The sequence below is a fragment of the Chelonia mydas genome, chromosome 25 (genome assembly GCF_015237465.2).
Source record: "Chelonia mydas isolate rCheMyd1 chromosome 25, rCheMyd1.pri.v2, whole genome shotgun sequence".
In the NCBI taxonomy this organism is placed as follows: domain Eukaryota; kingdom Metazoa; phylum Chordata; order Testudines; family Cheloniidae; genus Chelonia; species Chelonia mydas.
This window is the reverse complement of record NC_057858.1, coordinates 3,962,750-3,983,679: the sequence shown is the minus strand read 5'-3', so window position 1 is coordinate 3,983,679 and position 20,930 is coordinate 3,962,750. Positions and strand designations below refer to the sequence as shown.

Genomic DNA, 20,930 nt, shown 5'->3' with positions numbered 1-20,930 from the left:
TCTCCCCACCCTCTGACTGCAATGGGAGAGAACGCCCAGTGTTAGAAGTGTGTGGGGTGACCATATTCCCAAAAGGGAAAAGAGGACACCACATGGGGCTGGCCCGAGCCACCTGCCCAAACCCTGCCCCACCTCCCCCACTCCGCACATGGGGCAGGACTGTGCCCTCCCTTCCCCCCCACGCATGAGTCGCTGGCCTGAGCCCTGCCTCCCCACACGCAGGGCTCTCATCCGAGCCCAAACTGCTCCACGCATGGGGCTGGCGTCGCTCCTCGCCCGAGCCCTGCTGCCCCTCCCACATGGGGCTGGCATCTCCGCTCACCGCACCCTGCCTCCCCACTGTGCGGCTGGCATTGCTGCTCACTGGAGCCCTGCCCCGCCCCCCGCAGGGCTGGTGTAGCTGTACCCCCCCCAAAGGAGTGTGTGCCCCACGTTTTTGGCAAAAGTGGGCCTTTGTCCCGTTTGCAGTTGGCAAGAACAAATGGGACAAATGCCCGTTTTCACCAAAAAAGTCAAGACGGCCAGGACAGGGCTTAAAAGAGGGACTGCCCCAGCCAAAATGGGATGTATGGTCACCCTAGATGTGTGCCTTGCCCAGTGCCTCAATCCAGCAGCTGAGGGGTTAAATGCACCTGCCTCTCCCCCAGGAGTGCTGAGGCGCCCTGCCTGGCACCCTGGGCTGGCGTTTACACCTGTGCATGTGGAAATGCAGCAGATCCGAGGGTAAAGGGCTGCGGGAGGGGCTGGGCAGCAGAGAACCAGCCCCCAATGGCACCGCGCTGCCAGCGCCTGGGGACACACGGCAGACACTGTTGCAACCAATGTTCTATCTTACACCCCTGCGAGTGTGCAGGGCATCGGCTGTGAGTGGGGCGTGTGCCTGGCTCCTTGAAATCTGCCTCCTGCTTTTAACTAAAAGGAGTCCCCGGCCCCTGACCCGCCCCTGTCAGGCCCTCGTGGCTCAGACCCCCCCGCTAGCCGGCCGGCCGCCCGCAGCGCCAGGACTTACGCGGGGTATTCGGGGACGCGGCTCTTGAAGGCAGGGAGCTCAGTCACATACTCGTTATAAAGCCATTTCACTTTGAAGTGCAGGTTCATGTAGTCAGCACTTTTACACAGGCGATGCTTGTCGTGCTCTGCGGGTGAGGAGAGAGGGAGGCCATGGGTGGGGGGATCTCTCCCTTGCTTCACCCCACTCGGGCTGAATCCCAAAGCCCTGGCTCAGGCTAAGCTCCCCGGGACTCATCTCGAGAGGTGCAAGCCAGGCTAGGTGCCCGCAGGGAGGGAGGTCAGGGGGCTTAGTGCAATGGGGGCCATGCTAGGGACCCGGGGGGGGGGACACTCCCAGGCTGGAGGTCCCCCCGCCCCATAGGCTTCTAGCCTGGGCACAGCGGAGAGCGGCCATTGGCCAGCAGGCTGGCAGGGAGACACAGACTCACTCCGGCCACCATGGTTCCTTTCCAGGGTGGAGTTCGACCCAGTGCTGTGCTCCTGGAGGGGCTAGAACAGCTGCCGACAGCCTGTAAGCGGGGCTGGGCGTCAGGGCCCAGAGAGAGATGGGAGGGGCTCACCACCTGCCTGGCGCATCGGGGGAAAGGGAAGAGGCCACTAAAAGGGTGAGAACTGTGCAGTTTAGAGAAGAGAGACTTGGCGGGGGTGGGGGGGGGATATGACAGAGGGCTACGAAATCATGAATGGTACAGAGAAAGTGAGTAGGGAAGTGTTGTTTACCTTTCCCACAATACAAAAACCAGGGGTCACCTGAGGACATTAGTAGGCAGCAGGTTTCAGACAAGGAGGAGGAGGTACCTTTTCACACAGTGCATGATTAACCTGTGGAACTCATTGCCAGGGGATATTGTGAAGGCCAAAAGTATGACTGGGCTCAAAACAGAACTGGGTAAGTTTCTGGAGGATAGCGCATCAATGGCCACCAGCCAAGATGGTCAGGGACGCAATCCCATGCTCGGGGTGACCCCAAACCTCTGACTGCCAGAAGCCGAGAGGGCAAGACAGGGGTGGATCATTCCAACTGCCCTGCTCTGTACACTCCCCACAAAGCTCTGGTACAGGCCACAGTCGGAGACAGGATACTGGACAAGATGGCCATGGTCTGCCCCAGTCTGGCAGCTTTGCTGTTCTTATGATCATGGTCTATAAGGCGGAGATCTGCCAAAGTATTTCCACTGAAGTCAATGGACGGTAGGAGCGAGGAGGTGGGCTAAGCACCTAACTGGGGAAAGAGATCTGACCACTGGGGCCCTTTCAGCTAGTGGATAAAGGCCTGAGCCTAACGAAGCCCGATGGCTGGAGGGTGAGGCTAGGAAAACACAGACTGGAAACAAGGGGCAAATCCTTAATAGGAAGGAGCAGCTTCCCCAGCTACCATCATCAGCTCTCAGGGTCTTTAAATCGAGCCTGGCTGTCTTTCTGAAAGCTGAACGTTCAGCCGTGGGTTTGGCAGGATCACAGGATGGAAGAGGGCAGAACAGCCCGCTCCACTGCAGGAATCCCTGGGGAAGGCTGTGCAGGAGGTTGGACTCGATGACCTGGAATCCCTGAAGGCGAAGGCACCCTAGCTAGCCGGTGACTGTCTGCCCTGGAGCTTTGCTGATGCACAGGTCTCCACGCAGGAGAGGAGCGGGGACGGGGGCTTGGCCCACCCTGAGCAGTGGGTTAATGTTACTATTTTCCAAGCTGAAATTGTTGCAACCAGAGCAGAGAGGGAAATACGACTGCATCTCCCCCGGGAAGAGGACGGGACTATTCTCCACCCCCGCCCAGCAGCCAGCCTCATGGTGGATGCTGCTTCTTCCCAATGCCCCTTTCCCTGGTGGGTCTTGTCGTGCGTTAGCTGAGTGGGTACGTGCAGTGCTGCCCTTTGCTGGGTGTGTCCGGAGTGGCATCATGGGACTGTGTTGTTAGCAGAGACTCTCGGTTAGCTCAGAGAGCAGGGGAACGCGCTGCGTCCCATCCCCACGGCTGCGGCCGCATGGACCCGCAGCACAGGGACCGCGGTGGAGTTGGGGGTCGCCGTGGCTTTGGTTCGGTGAAACGGAGGTTGATCCCCCGTCACCTCCCAGCAGGAGGCAGGGGAGTGACAAAATTCAGCCCAGGAGAGACTCACCTTCCATTGCATATTTCATGTCCTGAGCAAAGAGGTTCCACATCACCTCGGCGCTGATCTTACCCACGTTCAGCTCCTGGGGGAACCTGGCAGGAAGGGAGGAAAAATGGATGAATCCTACAGCTACAGAATAAATCCCCAAACCAACTGCTTCCGACAGAGAGGGACGGTCTCCCTGGTGCCCCCACGGCACAGTGCAGACCCAGGAACGGTGGCACACACATGGGCCACCCAGGGCTTTTCCCAGGAGGCTCCATGCTTCTCCATTCAGCTCCGAACAGGCAGGAGAAGGGCAGGTGACAGGAATCCCAAGCAAGGGACAAGGCCAGAGCTGCCCATGGAGGTGCAAGGAGGGAAGTCTCCTATGGAGGTCTCTCCCCAGGCTAAGGCAGAATCCTGATGGCTCATACGTTGATGCTCCCAGCACAGTGTCTGCGAACCAGCTCAGATCTCCGTTTTACTGACACTCCCTGGTGGAGGCAGGGCTGGTGTGACCGTTCCCAGGCCGGTACTCACTGGTTCAGGCAGGGCGTATAGGAGTTCTTATCCTCTTCAATAATCGAAACAATCAGCGTGATAAGTTTGGACCAGAAATCCAGGTTCTTGATGCTGGGCCCCTGCTCCTCGGGGGGGACCTCGCCTTTCTTTGTCTGGGAAAAGCCCAAAGACAAGGGAAGGAAAGTCTCTGGTTAATCGCGTGTGGGAATGCAGGGATTGCTGTCCCATGGGGCACAACCTCAGTTTGGCTTCCAGATGCTGAGATTTTCCTTTGGCTTGGAAATCAGCGATGGCTGTGACCTGCTAGCTCCTTTCCAGCCCATCCTCTGGGGACCAGGAGAGGGCTGCTCTGACACAGGCACAGAACCAGGCTGGGGTCCAGTCTAGGGCCAGGCTCCCCATAGGGAGCATCTCTGCACACGTTTCAGAGTCCTCCCTCCAGCCCCACATGGGAAACCTGGAGACTCGGGCCCCGTTCTACAATGGCGGCTTTTCTGGGAGAGGAGATCCCAGCCGGCCAACAGGCACTCCCGGAGACTCCTGCCTCCTGTCCCGTGCCTCGCCTTATCCTTAAACGGCGTGATGCTCCACCGAGTAAAGGAAGGCTGCAGCTCCTCTGGGCTCAATCCCCACCCAACAGCCAGCCGGCGGAGCCTGGTCCAGCAGGAGGCAGCCGGCTGGGAAGGGGAGCTGGTTACGGGAAGTGCGGACAGCTACGAGGAAAGCTCCCACAGCTGGGAACTAGGAGCTGAGATTCTTGCTACCCAGCAGCTGACAAGCTCTGCTCCGGGCAAAGGCTCACCAAAACCTCTGGTCCGGAAGTGCTGAGTGAAACACCTGCCCCGCCTAAAGGCCCTACCTATCACACGGCGGGGAGGGCGGCCAGGTGGGGCACTCCCCCCCGCCCCGCCCCACGTACCGGGTCGGTTTGGTACTCGCGGCTATACAGCTCGTGGCAGTTGTTGAAGATGTACTCGTAGGTGGAGTTGAGACAGGCTTTCACGCAGTCCTTCACCACCTGGCTGGCCCGAGGTGGGCTCTGCAGCTCCTGCACCTGTGGGATGGGGAAGGGAGACATGGTCACGCTTTGCAACGGATGCCTCCCGAGACGGACTCGCTGCCTGGCAGAGAAAACCCATGTCGCCGGGAGCTCAGGGGCGGGACCCCAGACAGCAGGTGTCACTCAGGAAGCTGCCATGGGATGCATCACAGGCCCCCTGAGTTACACAAGGAGCCTTGCCCAGTGCCCATGTGCCCAGTGCCAGCCCAGGGCTGCTTGCCTGGAGCAGGATGCCTCCCGTGGTGGGAAATCCCACCCCTTCTGAGCCTGCAAGGCAGACCCCTGGCATGGGACTGCTGTCACTTCCAGGATCTCTAGATGCCATTCGACAGAAGCACTGTTATTACCACTGAACTCCATGGTGGTTCGTGTTGGATTTCAGTACACAGGATGGGCAATTCATTAAGCTAATTAATATGTGGCACAGCTCCTCAGCTGCATTCTGGAAGCAGAGGGATCCCAGGCCAAGTGGCTGCTCCTTTGGGAGCTGGGGGAATCTCTCCCTCTGGGAGGGACCAGCCAGCAGGCACCGGGCATTACCTTCATTCGAAAGAAGGTGATGCTGGTTAACAGATCCACCGTCGACTTGAGATCCTGCAGCCTCTCCGGGCTGCTGGCAGGGAAGTTGTTCTGTCAGGAAAGAGAGAAGTTTAGAGGGCCACATGACGGCTAGGAGAGCAAGCAGGGGGTACCCTGGCTGGAGTTTCAGAGCTAGCAGTGATCTGATCACAGCCACCTGGTGTTTAACACCAAACCTGCTCCCACTGAAACCTGTGGAAAACCTCCCATTTACATCCACAGCTCTCCAAGCTGAGCAGCGCTGTTTCCATAGCTGGGGAAACTGAGGCATAGAATGACTCACCAAGGCCAGTAGCAGACGCTGGGCCTAGAATCCAGTTTCCTGAATCCCCCTCCAGCACCTCATCCACTGGACCAGCCTGAGCGCTTGACAGGCTCTAGCCTGGTGGCAGGAAACTCCTCGCACAAGGGACTAAGCTGCAGGTGATCAGGGAGCAGCTCTGAAGCCCGTTTAAAAGTCTGCCGGCGTTCGTCCCCATCCCCCACCCCTTGTGGGGTTGGTTCCCCTTACCCGGTACATGGACAGGTCAATCCGGAGCGAATTGTGCAGCTGGTCCAGCAGCTTGACGAAACGTTCTTTCTGCAAAGACACACCCCGGCGCCAGGTAAACGGGAGAAGGGCGACCAAAGCCCATTTCCCCACCTCCCCAGCTCAGCCGTTTCCAGCGCAAGGTTGACAGACCGCCCGCCTCTGTCCCTTTGCAGCTACCCCCTGCAAGAGGGGCACCCATGCACGGAGGCGGGGGGGGTTCAGCAGAGCCGTGCTGGGTGAGGGGAGCGTGTTTACTGATGCCAGCTACGATCTCTCTGTTACACTTAGCAGGAAGGTTCAGAACAAACATAAACTCAGGAGCAACTTAATCCTAGCCGGGTTGTCAGCAGCCCCTGTCTGGTGAGACTGGGATGGGAGCTGGACAGCCAGAGAGAACCACAGGGTCTGTCTGAGTCCAGCAGCTTCAGTAGAGAATCCCCTTTAGATCCATTGCAGGGGAGCCCGAGCTCTCCTCTATTAGGAGCTGTATTAGCTGGTACACAGCTGTAAACTGGACTACAAAATGGGTGCAACATTTCAGGAAGGATGTGGACAAACAGGAGAAAGTCCGGAGAAGAGCAACAAAAATGATGAAAGGTCTAGAAAACATGACCCGTGAGGGAAGACTGAAAAAACTGGGTTTGTTTAGTGTGGAGAAGAGAAGACTGAGCGGGGACATGATAACAGTTGTCAAGTACATACAAGTTACAAGGAGGAGGAAGAAAAATTGTTGTTCTTAACCTCTGAGATAGGACAAGAAGCAATGGGCTTGAACTGCAGCAAGGGTGGCTTAGGTTGGACATTAGGAAAAGCTTCCTAACTGTCAGGGTGGTGAAGCACTGGAATAAATTGCCCAGGGAGGTTGTGGAATCTCGCAATTGGGGATTTTTAAGAGCAGGCTGGACAAACACCTGTCAGGAATGGTCTAGATAATACTGAGTCCTGAGTGCAGGGGACTGGACTGGACAATCTCTCGAGACCCCTTCCAGTCGTACGATTCTATGACGCCACCTTAAAAGGGCCTGAAGTCTTTACTCAGTGAGGATAATGGGAACTTTGCTGGAATAAACCCTAATGGCTGGAATCTGGTCTCATTTACACTGCTGTAAATCTGGAGTAACTCCACTGAGTTCCCTGGAGTCACTCTGGGTTTACGGCACAGGAAGGGAGAGCCCTAAGGCAGACCGTTCAGGCTGAGGCCTTGGGCTTGTGCCCCATCAGCACTAACTAAATAGTAAATACTAATAACTAATAATCGTAAGTAAGTAAACTTTCCACTGGCCGGCGGCCAGGATGGGAAAGGGACTGAGCCTGCTTCCACAGCCAGAATGCTCAGCACGGAAATGGTCTGCCAGGCTGGTTTCCTGCTGGGACGCTGGCCCATGCTGTTATATCCCTCCCCAGTGCTGGTTGCAAGGTCTCTCTGTGGGGGAAGGGATTTGCTAGGGACTTTTATGGGGTTATTCCAGAATTGCACGGGGTGAACAGAGATCAAGAATTGAACCATCATTTTTAACTCAACTAACTAACGTGTTAATCTGTCACCTTTAGAAACTTTCCTGGTTTTAGGTTCCAGCCCCATGTCCCAATCCTGCCAACACTTATGGACATACTTCCCTTTACACATGTGAGTATTCCCCTGAACTCCCCTGGGCTGGTCAACATGAGTACAGTCAAACACATTCCACAGTCTTTGCAGGATCAGGGCCAAAATGCAAATCTCTCTGAGGTTTGTCCAAACCGGACGGGCAGTCTGTGATTCTATAGATACCCATAAAACCAGGTGAGTTTCCTCTGAATTCAGGTTTCACCGAGAACTACCAGGGCCGTGCAAAAGTCACAACGGGTGTTGGCGAAAGCGTTCGGGATTTTCTTTGGGCAACTGCCCGCCTGCAAAGATTTGCTTTCTGCTGGTGGGTGGGGAGGTTTTTTGGCATCACAAAGGTGAGTTTTTATATTTGATTTCATTGTGATTTCCACCAGTGGTAAAAAACGGGCCAGATTTCACTCAAAACTTCCAGTGCTTTTTTTAAAACAAAGTTTTCTCCTTTTAGGTGAAATAGTCGCAAATTTGCCAAGAAAAATGGGAGGGTTTTCAAAGTGGCGATCAAGCGGGGAGCACTTGCCCTTTGGTGGTGATGGTTTTGCACGGCTCCTTCTACTCCGCTCCCCTCCCAACGAGCGCCGAGAAGAGAGAAATAGGAAGGAGAGTTCTACGCACCATCGGACTTACCCCGAAATTGGAAGCAGCAAAGCGGTCTGAGGCAGACACATTGGTGGAGGCGGTGGTGTGGGCATAGTATGCATTGATGTTGGCTAGAAGTGTGCTCATCACGGCCGGCACTCCGGGACACATGTATTTGGAGGACAGGCAGGCAAAGTGCCTGAAAGAGAAGAGATGACAGGCTGCAAGGCCCGCACAGTCCGGGGCCATGGGTGAGGGCCGGGATGCTGCAGTTATGGGGTATGCTGAACGACGGGTCTGGTGTGGTCTGGGTGTGAGAGCAGGGTATGCAGGGTGCAGCGTGGCAGGGGAAGGCCGTGGGATGTAGGATGTGTATGTGCCGTGTGGCGGGTGTGCTTTGTAGAGCATGAGCCTTGTGTGTCAGAAGGGGCTGCTGTGGGTGCTCCTGTGCGCAGTGTGGGTTGTGAAGCAAGTGTGTCAGAAAGGGATAGTGCATAGAGTGTGTTCATCTGTTTAAGTATGCATGGTGTGTGGCTTGTAGAATGGGTGTGTGTAGGGGGTGGTTTGGAGATTGTGTGGTGGTGTGTGAAGGGTGTGCAAGGTGTGTGAGTGTGGGTGTGTAAGGGTGTGCACATGTGTGCAGAGTGTGCAAGGTGTGTGTTTCTGTGTGTGCATGCATGATGTGTGTATGTGACGGGTGTGCAGAGGGTGTGTGGGTGTGTGTGCAATGTGTGTGCATGCAGTATGTGTAGTGTGTGCATGTGTGTGCGTGCAAGGTGTGTGCATGTGTGAATAGTGTGATCTGCATGTAGTGCATATGCAGTGTGTGTGCAGCGTATGTGTATGTGCAGTGTGTGTGTGCAATGTGTGCAGTGTGTGTGCAGTGTGTGTGCAAAGTGTGCAGTGTGTGTGCAGTGTGTGTAGGGTGTTTGCAGTGTGGGCAGTGGGTGTGCACATGCAGTGTGCGCAGTGTGCACATGCGCAGTGTGTGTAGGGTGTGTGCAGTGTGCATAGGGTGTGCATGTGTGCAGTGTGCATAGGGTGTGTGAAGTATGTGTAGGGGTGTGCATGTGCAATGCATGTAGGGCGCATGTGTGTGCGCAGTGTGTGTGTGTGTGCAGCATGTGTAGGGTGTGCGTGTGCAGTGTCTGTAGGGGGGGTGTGTGTGAACCGCATGAAGAGTGTGCATGTGTGCAGGGATTGTAGGGTGTGCATGTGTTCAGTGTGTGTGCGGAAGTGTAGGGTGTGTGTGTACAGTGTGCGTGCAGTGTGCATAGTGTGTGTGCAGTGTGCAGGGGGTGTGTGTGCAGGGGGTGAAGAATGTATGTGTGTGTGTGCATGTGCAGTGTGTGTAGGCTGTGTGCAGTGTGCGTAGGCTGTGTGCAGTGTGTATGCTTGGGAGCAGACTGAGCCCTGCACCTTTCTCTTAAAACCAGAACAAATCTGATGCTCCGAGGTGGCATGCGCCTCTCCCCTGCCCGTCGGGGGCGACTCCGTAGCAGCCAGCTGGAGGAGGGACGCTGCAGGCTCCATGTGTCTGTCTGAACGGCTGAACTCGCTCCCTGCTAACACCGGGGAGTGCAGGGGCACCCGCCCCCTGGGCTTGGGCTAACCAAACGCTCTGCACCCACCCCATGCGGGGAAAACAAGTGGACACCAGTGCCAGGGGCTCTTGGTGATGAGCTATCCCAGGCCCTGCGCAGAGAGGGACGTTCCACGCCTTTCTCCCCTCCCATGGCACAGGGCAGGACTCAGCTGGTGTCAATCAACTTCACTCATTGACTTCAAGGGAGCTGCCCCTGGTGACACCAGCCAAGGATCTGACCCTGTATCTTTACCCCTTGCCCAGTGTTAATTTAACCCCTTCAAACAAACAGGGAGAAAATGGGAGAGACGCACGTCATGGCCTGGTAGATGGACTCCACCCCGTATCTCATGGCGAACTCGTCCACTATCTCCTGGGCTGTCTCGTCGAAGTACACCTTCCAGGCGTCATCCCCCTTGGCCTCGGGGATCTTCACCACCCCGTTGTTCTGTATGTCCGTCACGAAGTGGAAGAGGTTCTAACGCACGGGACAGAAGAGAGCCCTCAGGATCACTGCTAGGAAAGGCTTAAACTGGAGAATCAGTACGAGTGGGTCTGGGGAGGGATTATTTCGCTGCTGTGTGTATCAGAGGCCGGGCCCTGCTGAGCGGACACTGTGAACGGAGAGCTCAGTTCTCTGGCGCCCTGGTAAGCATCTGCACCAGGGAAAGTGACTGCAAGAACACTGCCTTTCTGATTGGCACGGGTGCACCTGGTGCCGTGGTGGAGACTCGGGCTGTAGCTGGTAGTGGGCAGGGATACTCAGATCCTGGGGGGGCAGGGGGCGATATAAACAGATGCCCTAGGAAGACAGGTCCACTAGCCCTGGAGACCAAGCTCCCTACACGGTCCCTTCGAGTCCCAGGTGAGGCACGCTGGCATGGGGCAGTGTGAGACAGAATCTGTGCCCATGCTGTGCCCGCTCTGGAGAGGACGGGAGCCCTTCGCTCTCTGGGGCTCCCAGACCAGGCTGTTCAAATTCACTTGAAACGTTAAGACATTTTAAAACCAACGTTCTGACGATAAAAGGCAGCAGGGTGGGGTGGGGTGGGGGCTCCTGGGGCATGGCTCACCTCGTGCAGGCAGGTGTATTGCACATGGTACGGTGCCACCTTCTCCTCTCCCTTTATCTCCACGCTGATGTGCAGCCGGATGGCTCCGGACACGGCTGACTTGTCCGTCCGCTTGTCTGAGGACCAGAGAGCAGGACGCAGAGGAAGCATCAGCTCACTGATGGCCCTTTCCAATAGCAAACGGCAGCAGAAAAAGCTGGCCTGGGGGGTGCAGCCGGGGCCTGGCACGTAGGCAGGCTTGGTTCAATGCCTGGCTATGCCCTGGGGGCTTTGGGCAAATTGCTGGGTTCAGCTACTGTTTGTAAAAGGGGATAATGCTGTTCCCTTGGTCTATTCAGCTGTAGCTCTCCGGGGTGAGGACTGTCTCCTGCTATGTGTATGTACAGCACCCTGCACAATGGGGCCTGTAGGTGGTATTATAACACAAACAACAATGAATTTTGGAGCTTTAGTCTTGTCTGGACTCCTGCCTCCAGTTCCGGTCACCACCGGTGAAGGATGGAGCAGGTGCTGAGAAGGGCTCCTAGGGTGATCAGGGGAACGTGGGGCCTACCTCACGAGAGGAGACAAGAACCTGCCTTGTACAGCCCGGCAGAATAAAGGCTGGGAGGGGATTTGATTGCTTTCGATACATACACGGGGACGCCACGGAGGGGGACACAAGAACGAACGGGGATAAACCGGCCAGGGACAAATGCAGGCCGGAAAGGAGATGCAGGTTTCTAAGCATCAGAGGAGAGAGGCTCTGGAGCAGCCTCCCCAGAGGAGCTTTGGGGACACAGGACCCAGCTGGGTTGAGGATGGAGCGTGACGTGTGTCAGAGCAGGATTATCAGCCGGAGCTGCCTGCGCTAGCAGGGACTGGACTCGGGGGCCTGGGAGGTCCCTGCCAGCCCTGGGGCCTCTGTCCAATGATGCAGTAACAAATAAATACAATACAATGAATCGCACCTGCCATGGAAATGATTAATAGCGACTACACTCTGACTTGCTAACTCTGAAAAGCTTTTCAACCTCCTTTGCACGGAAATCGCTACATACCACAGAGTCGCAGCCAGTGGAATCAATGGGAGCAGGTCACTGACTGGCGCGGGGGCCGGAGCGGGCCCTAGGGTTGTATAGGTAATTAGTGAATTACCTAAGTTGTACCAGACATCCATCTCCCCGCTCAGTGTCCGGACCTCTATGATCGTCTGGCCCAGAAAGTCATCGGATTCTCTCTTAAAGCGCTGCTTGACGCGGGACTTGATATCGTCGTCCTCGTCCCAGACCCGCACCTTGATCCGATCGGAGGAGTTATGGCATTCGCTGGGGTTTGGGGGAGGAGAGAGAAATTCCCAGAGCAATGACGTGAACCAGGGTAGCCTCCAGGAATGGGGCATTCCTAGCAAAGAACCCCCTCCCCTATCCCGCAGCAAAACCCAGCCTTTCAGTTGGGAGCTCCCTCAGACCTATTCCAAAAGGCTCCTGGGAGTGCTGGGGGTGGGTAACTGCCCCTGGACCAGCATCCTCTGAGCCTGCAATTCCCCACCGTCGAGAGACAGTGCTGGTGTGCGGACGCACTTTTTAATTCCCACAAGGCCCATGCACCGGGCTTAAGTGCATGCATGGACCTTGTGCAGGCTTTCTATATAGGGATGAACCGTCCAATGTCAATCCTGGCCCAGGAAAGCTGGAATTCCGCCTCCTTGGGCATCCGGCAGAGAGCGCTAGCACAAAGCTCAGGTCATACAAGGGTCTCCTGCAGGAAGGGTGGGAAGATCAAGCATTCAGGCGGCATGAAGCCACAGGACCCAAAGCCCCAGGCCAGCCAATCCCTCCAGTGCTGGTTATTAAGTGCAGTAATGTCATGGGGGAGAGGCTGTCCCCTCCAAATTCCTGACCAGGGTTTGGAAACAACCAGAAGAAACTGACCCCCGGAGAAAATCCATCCCAGATACAGTGAGCCCAGTGCGCACCAGAGGTCGGTATGGCGGGGGAATGTCTACACAGTACGCTAAGCCCGCTGCTCTGACTCCAATTTCAGCCCACACCCCCCTTCGGGCTGCACACAAATCAGTTTGACTCAGGTCAGCAAGCGTGCTGGTCCCAGGTCCAAGGACGGGGTATGGGACAGAGCTCAAAACCCATTGTGACTTGGTCCAAGTCCTGTCATTATGCAGTGCGGACGCAAATCAAGCTGCAGACCTGGGTGACTGAGAAGAAGGAACACACGGCCCTGCACGCTGTAGGGCAGGCCTGCGGACTAGAGAGGTAGGACTGGGAGTAGGATGTAACTTACAAATGGAAATTCTCCTCCCAGACCGGATTTAGATTTCCATAGATCGTTTTAGTCCTTTTTTTCGTCTTTCCAACCTGGACAGTAACATACGGGTCACTGGAGCCTGTCTTATCCTTTGCCTGCAGGCCCTGGGCACAGACAACTATAACACAACACACACCCCATGCGCACAGAGGCACAAATGTTTATATGCACACACACGGCACCACGCACCAGCCAGCCCCACAGAGACACAATACACACACAACAGAGAGAACAAATAAAAACAGGAATCAATGGCAAATACAGAACAACTGGGCAACATGCGATTTTCAAATCAGCCAGCGCTCGAAAGAGGAGACTGACTTGGCTTGCTTGGGATCCATTGCAAGGGCTGGATCCAGGCATCCAGCTGGATTGGTGCAGGTTCTAATGGGAATTCATTTCCTTTCACCAAAAGCCGCACTGGAGACACGTGCTTCCTGGGCTCCCAAAGGGAGGAAAGCGCCGGGTTAATTTCCTCTCAGCTGCATGCACCTGGCACAGTCTCTGCAATGGGCTAACGACAGCGGAAGAATATCTACCCCTTGATGCACGAGGGACCTGATCTATCCTGCTGCGAGATCCACAGCAGGGAACAAAGCTGCGCTCCAGAGACCTGCACACATAGCCCTGGGAGTCGAGAGCCTCATTAACAGGGAGATGCAGCCCATGCAGACTTCAGGTCCCAGCATGCAATGCTCTGTCCTTAGCCAATTTCCAGTGGATCAAGGCAACACACAGCATGCTGGGCGCCTGGCCTGGAGTTAGGAAGGTGGCAGGGTGTCCCTGTGCCGTGGTGCTGAATGGTGCCAGCTCCAGCGCCATCTCGGTGTGATGGGGACCTCCAGAGCTCTCCAGGGGGCCGCAGGTTCTACTCCCATCCCCCTCTATCAGTGTTCACTCAGAGGTGCATGTCCAGAGCTGGCAGGGCACGTCAGCCTGGCCCTGCACCTACCTGTGATGCTGATCTTGGCCGACCATTTGGAGGTGCCGTCCAGCACGCTCTGCTTCACGGCCTTCATCTGCTGGGTGTGGGTGGCTTTCGAGACGGCGAAGATCTCCTGGATCAGCTCGAAGATCTCGGGCTTGTTCCGTTCCCGGATCTTCATGCGGTCTTTCAGCACCATGATGATGTTCTGGGTCCGGTCCTCCGCCCCATGCTTGGAGCTCTTCTCAGCCGCTCCTGGAGGTGATTGGGAGGGGAACAATGAAGAGGGGAGATTCTGGGACAGGCTGCCTTTGGGGAGCACTTGCACAGGGGTGGCCCCCTCCCAAGAATTCATTCCGTGCTGGCATTAAAGAGTTAATGGGGATACGTAAGACCCTCCCCCACTACCCTCGGGCCCCTTGCATGGGGGTCTGTAAGACATCAAAGGCACAGAAGCCAAAGGAAGAGAGAGGCTGCACCCCCTTACTCTGTAGGCAGTCTGCGTTGAGCAGGTCTTGGCACTTCTCATGGCACTTCACCCCGCACTCCGTACAGCGCATGCCCTGCCGGGCGATGCCCCACAGCAGCCCCTCGCACTCGTAGCAGTACGTGGGGGTGGTGGCGGTCCAGACCTCGAAGTTGTGGGGTGTCGTGGAGGAGATGGGGTAGATTAAGGCTTGAAGGGTCTTCTTGTAAACATGGTTTTTCTAAGCAAAGAAGTGGGGCGGGGGAAAGGAGAAAACGCTCACACCAGGCAGGCTTTTATCTCAGCGGGGCAGGGCTGCTCCCAGCCAGCGAAAGACCCCAGAGATGGGGCTTATAGACAGTGGTCTCCATCCCTCCAGTACTGGGCATGCAGACCTTCCCCTGCCACTGATGTGCGGCCAGCTCTGGGGTGGGATGCAGCCGCTGCTTAACAGCGCGCAGCAATGGGATGGGCAATGAAGGACACCAGAGCAAGTGGGCAGAACGCAACGACCTTCCTTGGGATTAGCCCACTTCATGCCCCAGCTGGGAGAGCTTTAACAGCCACCAGCAGGCTGGTTAGTTTTGCCCCTCTGAGAGATGACACCTCTCACTGCACAGAGCCCCTGCTAACCACCCTGGTTCAGCGCTGACTCATCTGCACCGCTTCCCTGCAGACCCGTGGCAGGGTCCCGTCCCACGGACGACCCCGCCTGACCCTGCTTTGCTTGTGCAGTCTGACAGGCTCGTGTCTGGAGCCTGCGGCAGCAGAGTGAGAGACGCCGAGGGGAGGCACTTACTAGCTCTTCATTGTTTAAGGTGCTTGATGCTAGTGCTGACGTGATTCCGGCTTTCCTGGACTGGACCAGCGACTGTTGGAGTGAAACACAATCAAACCGCTGTATCGGCAGGGAGGAGTCACAGCCAGCCCCGCCCCCCAGCAGGTGGGCTTTTAAAAGCAAAGGTCCCAAGTCAAGATGCCCAGCTCCTCAGTGTGGCGGAAACAGCAGCATCTCCAGAGCATCTCTAGGGACATGCCCCAGCAGTGCCGGGCCCCTCCCAAGCCCGATGGCCAAAGTACTCAGCAGGCCAGTGGGACGCATTCAGACTGGTCCTGGGCGCTGCTGCTGCAGCAGGGAGTGGATGAAATGACTAGCACGCCAAGGCCACGAGCCCTTTAGGCGTATGGGCCAAAGCTTGGGCGGGGAAAGGGGGGGTTCAGGATTTGTCACATGGTAGCTACCAAAGCAGGACAACCGTTCAAGCCCAGAGACCTCATCTCTGACAACCGGCAAGCTCCTCAAAGCCAGGTGTAAGACACCTGCCTGGCCCTCAACTCAGGTGGCCTTTGCAGCATGTGGCCAGACAGGACCCAGTTCACCAGCCCACACTGGCCTCAATTTTCATCCCCATTCAAACAGTTTGGGGTGGTCTTGAATTGACCTCCAGATCCTCCCCCTACCCGCTCCTGGCCAGAATCTACAACTCTCTGCCGTCCCCGGCCACGCCACGTGGGAGCTGCGCAGGAGCCTGGCAGTTTATATTAAAGCCCCGAATATTTTCTGCAAGAAACAGGACAAGGGAGGAAACTCAAGTGCGAGAAACAATGCAGGACTTACCATAGCCTGCGAGGGAGCCCAGAGCCAGAGGGATGGAAAGCAAAAGACAGTTATATCAGCCCTTTCACACAGGGAAGTCAAGTCCTACTTCTGTCCTCTCTGTCACAGGGAGTCAATGGGTAAATAGACGGCACCAAACGCTAACCCACTTCTGGACATTTCTCTGTTGCTTTTCCCCACTCTCAGCCAGGAATTGGCACTAGCTGCATTCTGTACCTCAGGTATTGCATGGACCCCCCACCCCTCAGGTGTTTCATGGTGGCTGAGCATGGGCGTAACAAAACTTAGGCATGCACCAGAGGAAGCAGGTTTAAGATTCACGTATGGCTCTGAGCCAGCGATAGGGTTTGGTGGGGGGTCGGGAGGGGGCGCTTTCTGCCACTCCTTTAGGGCAACAGCACATTCTTCACTCTGAGAAGAGAGGGTGCATGCTCCCATCTTTATTCACCTGGGGACAGCCGCCGGGCAGGGCCAGCTTGCTTCCTGGGCGTCTAGCGCCCGATTTGAAGCTCAGTGGAGTCTATGGGAATCTTTCTACGCGGTTGGGGTTTAAGGGATCACCCAAGGAAGGGAGCCCGGCTGCTACAGAGATAAAGCTATCCATGGTGGATGGGGATAAAATGCATCCCAGTGCAGCGGGTCACCAGGAGGCCACCCCCAGCCCCCATCACAACCACAGGGCATCTTCCCCACTGTCCGTATCCCCCTATACATACTACAGCCCAGGGCACACACCTTCCCTTCGCCACCCAGCCCAGGATCGCTCCATCACCAACACAGAGAGACAAACACCACTCAGCACAGGGGCATCAGCAGCAGCTGCCCCCCCCGCCCCCGCACCGCACCGCAGGGCCAGGGGAGAGCAGCACGCAGGCACCACGTGGACAAGGCAGCAAAGGAACAAGGTGAGGCAGCTTGGGTGGAGAGAAACACAAGGAGAACAGAATCCCTGGGGCGGGGCGCAAAGCACAACCCCAACCAATGGATTAAAGAGGGGAAGGGGAAGGCAAAGGGGGAGCCTAGGTGAGAAGGCAACAAGGGGTCTGGTTTCAAATTTTGTACTTGTCACCAGTGAAAATAGCACCAAGCAGGCTGCGTGTAACGTGTGGGGTCTGCACTGAGGGGAGCTTGACTGGGCCTTGGCACTGCAATATACTGTGAATTACAGCAGTGCACGTAATGGTATATAGTCTGTGAATTACGATAGCGTGTTGGTTAGAGAAGTTAATTACAGGAAGGCACTGGTTGTAAGGGTATGTACTGCTACTTATGGGTGTGTGTGTGTTGTATATTGTGGTGTACACAGCTTAAATTAGAAAAGCACGCTCACTCTAATGGTATGGAGAGTCTGAATTATGGGACTGTGCTCCATAAAGTGGAATATACACTGTGAATTACGAGAGTGTCCTGAATGGTGCCATCTATGTGCTGTGAATTACGGGAATGTGCTGGGTGGTGCAGTCTATGTGCTGGGACTTACGGGAACGCTCTGGGTGGTGCCGTCTATGTGCTGGGAATTACGGGAACGCGCTGGGAGGTGCCGTCTATGTGCTGGGAATTACGGGAACGTGCTGGGTGGTGCGGTCTATGTGCTGGGAATTACGGGAATGTGCTGGGTGGTGCCGTCTATGTGCTGGGAATTACGGGAATGTGCTGGGTGGTGCAGTCTATGTGCTGGGAATTACGGGAACGCACTGGGTGGTGCAGTCTATGTGCTGGGAATTACGGGAACGCGCTGGGAGGTGCCGTCTATGTGCTGGGAATTACGGGAACGTGCTGGGTGGTGCGGTCTCTGTGCGGGGAACTACGGGAACGCGCTGGGTGGTGCCGTCTATGTGCTGGGAATTACGGGAACGTGCTGGGTGGTGCCGTCTATGTGCGGGGAACTACGGGAACGCGCTGGGTGGTGCCGTCTATGTGCTGGGAATTACGGGAACGTGCTGGGTGGTGCGGTCTCTGTGCGGGGAATTACGGGAACGTGCTGGGTGGTGCGGTCTCTGTGCGGGGAATTACGGGAACGCGCTGGGTGGTGCCGTCTATGTGCTGGGAATTACGGGAACGTGCTGGGTGGTGCCGTCTATGTGCTGGGAATTACGGGAACGCGCTGGGTGGTGCCGTCTATGTGCTGGGAATTACGGGAACGCGCTGGGTGGTGCCGTCTATGTGCGGGGAACTACGGGAACGCGCTGGGTGGTGCCGTCTATGTGCTGGGAATTACGGGAACGCGCTGGGTGGTGCCATCTATGTGCTGGGAAGATTTCCACTGCCCTTGTGAAGGGATCTGGGAACAAAATTAGAAACCAAATGTTACCACAGAAGGACTCGGACTGATGCCCCGTATTGGACAAGGCCCCTAGAACCTCTGTTAAAGAGACAGCACCCTTTGGAACAGTGACCTCCTCCGCGCTCTCTGAGCAGGCTGACTCATTGCCTAGGAACCCGAGGGGCTGGGGGGCAGACCCCCATGGGCCAGCTCTGCGGAGCTAATGGCCCACTTCCTTCAAGGGCAGAAAGTGACACTCCCAACAGGTTTCAGAGTAACAGCCGTGTTAGTCTGTATTCGCAAAAAGAAAAGGAGTACTTGTGGCACCTTAGAGACTAACCAATTTATTTGAGCATAAGCTTTCGTGAGCTACAGCTCACGAAAGCTTATGCTCAGATAAATTGGTTAGTCTCTAAGGTGCCACAAGTACTCCTTTTCTTTTCACTCCCAACAGGGGAGTCCCTGGGAATCCCAGAAATGTCGGGCTGAAAGGGGTCTTGAGAGGTCCCCTAGTCCAGCCCCCTGCACTGAGGCAGGATCATGTGAACCTAGACCGGCCCTGACAGGGGTTTGTCCAGCCTGGCTGTGAAAACCTCAGTGAGCCACAACGCAGGGCGAACAGGGAACAGAGGTAGGCCCCAAGCCAGGACACCTGATCCAACCCTGCTCCTTCTCTCCGAGCCAAGTCACTTTGCTTCCTGGCTTTCTCTCAGCTGATGGTTGAGACGGTCAGGATTTCCCCTGCCTTCTCCATGTCTTGGTTCTCCCCCAGCCCCCCTGCAATTCATACACACTCACTCAGACAGCGTCTGGAGGGCAAAGTCTCCCAGGCGTGTCCGAGGAGAGGCCTTCGCTCTGCTGGATGCCCCCAGCTGCAGGCCCAGCTGCTGCGGAGAGGCTAATATCTGAATGGACTTGGGGTGAAATCCTGGCCCCACAAAAGTCAGTGACCAAGCTCCCCCGGGCTTCGCCAGGGCCTGGGTTTCTCTCCTCTTAGCACGCCTAAGAAGGGCTCCAGTGGGTCAGCATTGTGGCAGGTGGGCTGGGCGGGCAGCCCAGCAGTGGGGCCGCTGTTGGGGGGCAGCTGACTGCTGGTTTTCGCATGCTCGTTCTGTGCTTGGAGGAGCCTGTGCTATCCATGCAGCCAGGGAGTGACGCCCGCTCGGAGACATGGTTCCGGCACCGGCACACCCAGGCTGCCAGGCATCAGGGCCTCGCCCGCGCGGTTCTCTGTATCGGCTGCCTGAAGGGGAAAGAGGCAGCAGACTGGCTCTTAAGCCCAGCAGCAGTTCAGCGGCTGCTCAGCGCATTCACCCACGGCTGCAATAGCTCCTGTACCTGTCTGGAACCCAGCCCTGCTCATGCCTTGACCTCAGCCTTACCCTGGCCTTGCCTCACCCGAGATAACCCAGTCCTGACCCTCGGCTCCAGCCTCTGACCCCGGCTCTGCTGCTGGGCTCTGATTCCTGGCTGCCAACTCCCGCTCTAACCACTGGCCCTGACTCCTGCTCCAACTACCAGGCATGCCCGCCACACCCCACTCCCGTGCCCCTCCCTGCCCTGTGATCCAGATGCCTCTCTGGAGGCAGCCTGCTGGGGCTCGGTGGAGGTTTTGGGCTGGGTGCGGGAGGGAAGGACCGGGCAGGTGATGCAAAGGGTGCTCTCTCTTTAACCAGGAAGACCACGAGCTCACCAGATCGCTGACTAGTGGGAGGGATTTGCGTCCAGGCTTAATATCAGGCATGCTGTCAATGCAACGCAGAAACTTTACCGCCGCTCCCCTGCGGTACAACCCAGCCAGCCAGCACCACAGGAAAGAGAACAGAAACACAGCCGTGTTAAACAGAGCAAGCGAGGCAAACGGGGCGAAGAGCGCCTGAGCCGGATTAAGGGAGGAGGGAGCCACTGACGGGCGAGCGGGGAGGCCGCTACTGATGCTAAGAGAGGCCCCCTCCTCAGAGCGGCAGCCCCACCAGCCCTTTGGTTAACCCGGCTCGGGCCAGATCCGCGGCGCACTCCAGCAGGGCAGAGCAGACAAGCCAGGGAAGCCAGCGGCGTTAGGAGGAGCCTCACCAAATCGCTAACTAGGGGGATTGGCTTTCTCTTTCGTATGTCGGGCATGCTGTCAATAATGATCAGACCGCCGCCAGGCCTGGAAGAGAGACAAGAGTCAGAGGGGGCGGGACAGGAAGAGGAGACCAATCGAGACACCCACGCACACACACAGAGGGGCCTGTGCTCTGCCCAGCACCTGGCAGGTGTTCCCGGGCTGCATGCCGGGGTGAGGCGGCGTCTCCCCAGCGGGCAGCGGAGATGCGCCGCACTACTGTGTGAAACAGCCCCTGCCCTACCTGCGTCCCTGCCCCGCAAGGGGGACAGTGGATGGGTCAATGTAGTGCTGGGTCCATTGGCCCCGGCTGGCCCACACCCTGCCCCAAGCCCCCTTCAAGCCACAGAGTGGAAGGCCAGAAGGAACCGCCCGATCAGACAGACAGATTTCCTGTAGATCAAAGCACCAGATCCCACCCAGCTGCCCCAGCACTGAGCCCATCTGTTGTGCCCATTCCTGCCCAGGCTCTCCAGATCCATCCTGCATGGCAGGTGGGTTTGTCCCCGAGAGACAGACAGAGGGGAACAGAGCAGGGACGATCACTCCAAGGGCCTCGCTCGGGGTTCGCTCACACCAGTGTGAACGGGGAGGGACTCAGCCAGTGC

At 56.7% G+C, this 20,930-nt stretch overlaps 1 protein-coding gene across 22 annotated transcripts in view; it reads right to left on the bottom strand.

Moving 5' to 3' along the window:
- Positions 1-20,930, bottom strand: part of UNC13A (unc-13 homolog A) — a 114,847-nt gene that overhangs the window by 29,934 nt on the left and 63,983 nt on the right. For 10 of the 22 annotated variants that reach the window (XM_043535927.1, XM_043535933.1, XM_043535930.1 and 7 more), the window contains 16 exons: positions 19,909-19,996; positions 15,953-15,958; positions 15,134-15,205; positions 14,356-14,575; positions 13,896-14,123; positions 12,920-13,061; positions 11,777-11,946; positions 10,640-10,755; positions 9,881-10,044; positions 8,018-8,180; positions 5,776-5,844; positions 5,226-5,315; positions 4,545-4,679; positions 3,644-3,777; positions 3,128-3,213; positions 1,010-1,136 (listed from right to left, as the gene is read on the bottom strand). In XM_043535927.1, coding sequence (XP_043391862.1) covers positions 1,010-1,136; positions 3,128-3,213; positions 3,644-3,777; positions 4,545-4,679; positions 5,226-5,315; positions 5,776-5,844; positions 8,018-8,180; positions 9,881-10,044; positions 10,640-10,755; positions 11,777-11,946; positions 12,920-13,061; positions 13,896-14,123; positions 14,356-14,575; positions 15,134-15,205; positions 15,953-15,958; positions 19,909-19,996 — 2,010 coding nt within the window. Of the gene's footprint in view, positions 1-1,009; positions 1,137-3,127; positions 3,214-3,643; positions 3,778-4,544; positions 4,680-5,225; positions 5,316-5,775; positions 5,845-8,017; positions 8,181-9,880; positions 10,045-10,639; positions 10,756-11,776; positions 11,947-12,919; positions 13,062-13,895; positions 14,124-14,355; positions 14,576-15,133; positions 15,206-15,952; positions 15,959-19,908; positions 19,997-20,288; positions 20,368-20,930 lie in introns of all 22 variants that reach the window. The other 12 variants (XM_037885918.2, XM_037885921.2, XM_043535941.1 and 9 more) reach the window with 3 other exon arrangements.